We start from the raw sequence: 6,016 nt of genomic DNA, 5'->3' as shown, positions 1-6,016 counted from the left end.
GGTTAAGACATGCAAGATCTGCATACTGTTAAGTGGTATGATCTGGACTTGAACCCATACACGAGGACTCTGAAGTCCGTTCAGCCCTGCTTTACCACCTTGTCACATGGTAACCCTGACATCCCCTTGCAACGTCAGTAATTTGTCTTCTCATTTTTCATTTCTTCTTTAAAAAATGAAGAAACAGCAGAGTAATAAAGCTATCACTGTAAGACTGTGCAAAGGATAAAAAAAATTGCCTTCCAATTCCACATTTGAAAGTCTTTTTTGAGATTTAATGTCTTTTAGATGCCAGTGGAGATTGTCTAAGAGTAAAGGTATGTTTTCCTTTAGAGAGTCAAATCTCTCTTCTACTTCCAACACAAAACAGGAAGCTTTAGAGAGAACCTGCTTGAAGAATGATTCTCTTAGAGCCAAGGCTTCACGCTCTCCAGGGACCTAGGACTTGAATCTGTCTGGAACTCGGAGGGAATTACCTTCAAAGTAATCACTGGAGACCATTTCTCATCCTCTGGGGTGCTATGGAAAATTCAACTCAGATTCATTAGCATTCTGAAAGCTAATTATTTCACCAAAAGACCTTAGGGAATTTCTCTATTTTATTAAAAATTCCCAGGTAGGGGCACCTGGGTGGCTCAGTTGGTTAAGCGTCCAAGAGTCTTGATTCCAGCTCAGGTCATGATCCTGACCTGAGGTCATGATCCTGAGATCGAGCCTGTCATGGGGTTCCACGCTCAGCTCGGCGTTTGCTTGAGATGTTTTCTCTCCGTCTCCACCCACCACACCCCCCATACCATCCCAGAATAAATAAATAAATAAATAAATAAGTAAGTAAGTAAGTAAGTAAGTCAGTCGTAAAAAATAATTCCCAACCTCTAAAATGGCTCTTTTCTTCCCAGGATGTCCGTGGCCTTTAGAACAGCCAAGCCCTTTAGAACCTTTCTCCCCCCGGAACGCATAGTGTACGTGCCGCGTTAACAAGGCCTCCAAACGGGGCACAGGTTGGTCATCACAATAGATACTTTATTTGAAGTGGAATGCATTTAAATATGAAAAATAAATCACATCTCCCCAAAGTCATTAGAGGCATATTTATACAAATTGCTACCACACTATTAAGTTCACAAATGTGATGCACTTTCTAAAGCATGTGGTACCTGGTGATGCTTGGTTTTCAGAAGCCGATACTTGCAAATTCTAAAACCTTAAGCGGAAGACGGATGGTGGAATGTAACGGACGGTAGTTTTATCCTTCCTCACAAAATAAATACAGTGATCTAGAAGGACCACGTATTATTGAACCCACCGCCCCCTCCACCACCACCACCCCCGGGCCTAACTGATCCTGGACAGGTCACTTCAGAGCAGGTGGCAGTAGGTCTCACCAGCTTTTATGCTTTTATGCAGATGCTTCCAGGGTTCTTCTGCCACCTTCACTGCACCACAGGGGCCCTGCCAGGAAAACCCTGGTGGAGTCCTTCCTCCACTTGGCAGATGTCCTGCCGACAAAGTCACAGGCCACCTTGTCATCCAACCTAGTGTAGCCCTAGATCCGTTCAACACTGCAGATCAAAAAGTCGCCCTTCGAATTGTGTCAAGAGTCTACAAAACCAATCTTTAAAACCCATTCAACAGAACTCCACGGGTAGTCCAGCTTAGGGTGCTTTAGGTAAACGTGTGCGTGTCTCTTGGGAGAGTCGCGGATGCACTGGACGCGAGCCCTGGGATTCCCACGTTTTACGCTGCTGCTCGGGGCAGCTTCCTGGCAAAGCCCCAGCAGCGAGCTCGGCGGGTTCGAAAGAGGAGGCCGAGGGCCCCCAGGGCCCCAGGCGCGTTTTCACCTGCGAGGCTCCGTCCTCGGCCCTGGAGCCAAAGGCAAACCAAGTCACTTGCCCCAGGGACGGAAAACAGGCAACGTGTTGGACTTGCACTGGCCACAAGCTGGCCACGGTCAGGCCTGAGGCGAGGGGCCAAGGCGTGCCTGCACCTGCTTGGGCCCAGGCCGTGACCCGGGTCCTGGGATCGAGGCCCGCGTGGGCTCCCTGCGGGGAGCCTGCTTCCCCCTCTGCCTGGGTCTCTGCCTCTCTCTCTCTCATGAATACGTAAATAAAATCTTTAAAAACACAATGACCTTGGGTGGTTTGTTTCGTTTTCTTACAGAATATGGTACACTGGCCGCTGACACGGAGTGGCTTGCCTCTGTGTCCTGCGTGCTGCTTGTGCTGTTCTGAAAAAATTATCCAGCCGTCCTGGGCTCAAAGTGTCAAACAACAAGACATCCTGTCCCCCTCCTTTCTCATTTCCGAGGTCTCACAGGTAAATGCTGATTGGGGTTGAGGCGAGAGGGCCGCCGGGAGGGCCAGCGTGGGGGGGACTGTCCCAGCAGACCAGGGACAGGGCCGCGGAGGGGTGGACAAAGGCCCCAGGAATCCGGAGGCCCCTTAACAGTCAGCCTCTGAGGGGAGAGGGGGCAGGAGAAAATTCCAGCCCCAAAGGAAGCCTGCGCCTATTGTCTCCCACACGCTACCTCGCCTGTGCCTGTGCATAAGCGGACAACATACAAAGGCCTTTTAAGGGCCCCCATCAATGTTAATCTTAAAAATATTTGGTATGGTTTGGACTTTTTTTTATAGCACAAAAACTTGAGAGACAAAAACTACGGTTGAATCGGGGGCTATAGGGCCTGCGTATATTAAGACCATACAACTAGGCATTATCTAAAAAGCACAACCGTGGTTCGAGAGAAGCCGTAAGAACTCTTCAGATCTGTTGTCAGAACTGCCCGTCATACCCACACACATACCTACACGTATATGCACGTGTGTGTGTGCATCTGTGTGTATCTATTTACGTTTCTGACCTTTGCAGCCTATTTCCAGAACTGTGACTTAGCCACTGGAAGTGGGAGTCCCTTAAGGTGTGCTTGCTATTTGCCTGAGTTTGAACTCCCCCCCGCCACCCACAACTTTTCAGATTAGAGTTGTGACCCCAAAATTCATCATTTAAATATTGTACTAGAAAGGAATTTGATCTCAACTCCTTTCTAGGTGGAAGGAGAATAAAGAGGTCTCTAGCATGGCCTTCTCTTTTCCTTTCTCAACTCTGCAACTTAGCAATGGCCTAGTAATACTGACCATTCAGTATTTGGATGCTGGAAAAATACTGATCAAGACTTTGTGAAAAAGATAATGGAAAACAGAGACCATCAATAAAGGCATGCAGATAGGAAGTGATTTTCAGCCGCAAGAGGTTTTGGTATCAACTAGGGTTCTTTTTTAAGCCTAAGCAGCATCTGCCCTTGTGGATTTGGACCATCCTTTTGATTTGATACAGAAGAGGGTTTGTTCCACCTTTAAAAGCACATCCTCCCCCGCAGCTCCACCCCGCCCCTCAGACTCCTGAACAAGTGGCTGCTAAAACAAGACTGGGTTGTTTTCTTACTGAAAATCCAAGCTTTATCCAGTCCTTCCTTTTTCAATGTCTGAGTTTAGCTAACCTAGCTACATGATATACGACCCTCATGTCTCACAGAGCAGTAAGAAGCAGAAGAGTTGGTTTCTCTGCTCAGCAGTATTTTCGGTATGAATACAAAAAAGCTAAGACTCCTAGTCCTTCGAAATATTTACAAACTCTATTTTAGATTATGAGATTCTAGAGTACATTTCTAGAATACAGTAAAAGGGTCAGAAAAGGTGGTTCAAGTAGAGTGTGCAAAGCTCTCAGAGAAGGGTAATCTCTAGGGTGGGTAAGAGCACAAATGTTCTCTCTGAACAAGTTGAACGGTTCTCTCCCCCTTGCCACCCCACCGTGTTTGTTTTTTTTTGAAACGAACCGCCTAATGCACTCATATTCAGAAATCACAGAAGTCTCATTAGCCCCTTCAAACAGATGACATAAGCAAGGCTTTTCCTCCATTACATCAGCCCTACCATTTATTCAGGATACGCTCATCCTGCCATCAGTTGGGTTATGTGTTAAATATTTGGAATTAGATATCATTACTACAAATCTCCTTTTAGAAAAGGAATTAGATTTTCATAGTTATACGACTCCGAACACTGAGCTTTTGAAAACTTCTACTTGAAAGAAAATGTATGTCTAAGGAAAAAAAAAAATCTCAAAGTAAAAGCGCAGTAATATCACAGAGTTTAATTTCAACCACCTGGCAAAACAACGAAAGTGTCAGACCTTCTGGAAATGCCCTAGGAATAATGAATGTTTAACGTTTTCCCCTCCACCGCCCTTCTACTTTTTTTTTTTCTTTTCTTCTTTTCCAAGATTAGAGTTTACTAGGGAATAAGTTCTTGAAAATAGAGTTTCTTTCTCTTCTTTTTTTCTTTTTTTTTTTCCTGGAAAATGGCCTACATTCAGAAATGTCTTAAAACAAGCATTTAAAAAAAAAGAACTAATAAATAATCATAAATCAAAATACATTAAAATAAAAATTACAGTACATCATTGCTCCTAGAAGGTCCACCGTACTGGAAGATCCTCGCAAAGGTCCATAAATAGCGAGCCCTCGGGGCGGCAGGTGTCCTGCGCTGCGATGGGGGTCGCGGGCGGCGAGGAGGAGGCAGGGAGGCGTCCAGCTTCCGGGGCGAGCTCCCGGGGCGCGCGGGGCGGGGAGACGACTCTCAGGTGCAAGTGACGGTGCAAAGGTGCTCGTCCCACGTGTGGTCCTCGCACCTGGGAAGAGGCGGGCGAAGGGAGTCGGGGCTCGAGCCCGGGCCGCAGCAGGTGGCGCCCGCCAGCCCCCCGCGCGTGGGCGCCGCCGCGGGGTCAGCGGGATCAGGGGTGTCAGCGGCCTCCCTCCGCCCCCCGGGCCCGCGCACCTGCGCCCCGCCGAGGCCCTTACCTGCGCGGCCCCTTCAGGCGGAGTTGGAGGTGCTGCGGAGCAGCCGGTGGCCGTGCGGCTGCGGGTGCGGGTGCGGGTGCGGGTGCGCGAGTGGGTGCGGATGCGGGTGCGGGAGCGGGTGCAGTTGCTGCGGCTGCGGCGGCGGCGGCGGCGGCTTGGGCTGCGCCTGCGGGGGCTGCGGGGGCTGCGGGGGCGGCGGCTGCTGCTGCACCAGGTGCTGCTGCTTCTGCCGCGTGGACTTGACGGCCAGGATGGCCTGGCGGTTCTTGTACTGCACCATCTGCAGCGTGATCTCGGCGTTCCAGCCCTGGTCCTGCGGGCACCGAAAGTCGATCTCCTTGCCCTCGGCCATCACCACGGTGAAGTACATGTACTTGCCCTTGCGCTCCACGCAGTCCACGGTCTTCATGTTGGAGAAGTGCAGCTCCTTGAGCTTGCCCGGCGGCTCGAGGCTGGCGGCGGCGGGCGCTCCCGGCTGGGACGGCTCGGCCGGGCCGGGCCCCGGCTGCTGCGGCGGCGGCGGCGGCGGCGACGGCTGCTGCAGCTGCTTGGGCGGGATCAGCAGCAGCCCCTCCTCGGTGAGGATGCAGCACTTTTTCTTCCAGAGCTGCAGCAGGCCGTCGCTGCGCTTCTCCAGCACCCCCTCCTTCAGCGCCTTGCAGCCGCTGCTCTCCAGCATCCTCCCGGCATAGGCGGGGCCGCCGCCGGGCTCGGCCTCTCCGCTCCCCGCCGCCCGGGCCGGGGGCAGCAGCAGCAGCCGCGCGCCGTCCTCGCCCCAGCGGCTCCCGCGGCTCCCGCGGCCGCCCGGCCGGAGCGCGCACAGGAGACCGAGGCGCAGCAGGCGCAGCGGGCGCAGCGGGCGCAGCGGGCGCAGAGGGAGCAGCGGGCGCAGCGGCCCGGGCTCCGCGCGCAGGGGCAGCCGCGTCCTGGGGCGCAAGGTCCCGCCGCCGCGAGCCTCCGCGCCTCCGCCGTCCGCCCGCGAGCGCTCACGGAAGGGCACTGGCCGGGCCCCCTCGCGGCGCTTTTCAATGAGCCAGACCCCCACCCCCGAGTGACACCCAGCGGAAAAGGCGGCTCCCGGCGCCCGCCGCGCGGGGGAAAGCCCAGCTCCGAGACGCGCTCCGCCACCGCCGCCGCGCGCCTCATTAGCCGGGGCCCCGT

The 6,016-nt window shown here is 52.9% G+C and overlaps 1 protein-coding gene across 1 annotated transcript; it reads right to left on the bottom strand.

Moving 5' to 3' along the window:
* Positions 1-4,134: 4,134 nt before the first annotated feature.
* On the bottom strand, positions 4,135-6,016 carry PHLDA1 (pleckstrin homology like domain family A member 1). The gene is given in 3 exon segments (XM_041738131.1): positions 4,135-4,686; positions 4,856-5,893; positions 5,896-6,016. Coding segments are annotated over 2 exon segments (1,131 nt in total). The 5' UTR covers positions 6,002-6,016; the 3' UTR covers positions 4,135-4,686; positions 4,856-4,868.

The sequence above is a fragment of the Vulpes lagopus genome, chromosome 23, assembly GCF_018345385.1.
Source record: "Vulpes lagopus strain Blue_001 chromosome 23, ASM1834538v1, whole genome shotgun sequence".
Lineage (NCBI taxonomy): Eukaryota > Metazoa > Chordata > Mammalia > Carnivora > Canidae > Vulpes > Vulpes lagopus.
The sequence above is the reverse complement of the archived record's forward strand: the minus strand, read 5'-3'. Positions and strand labels throughout refer to the sequence as shown.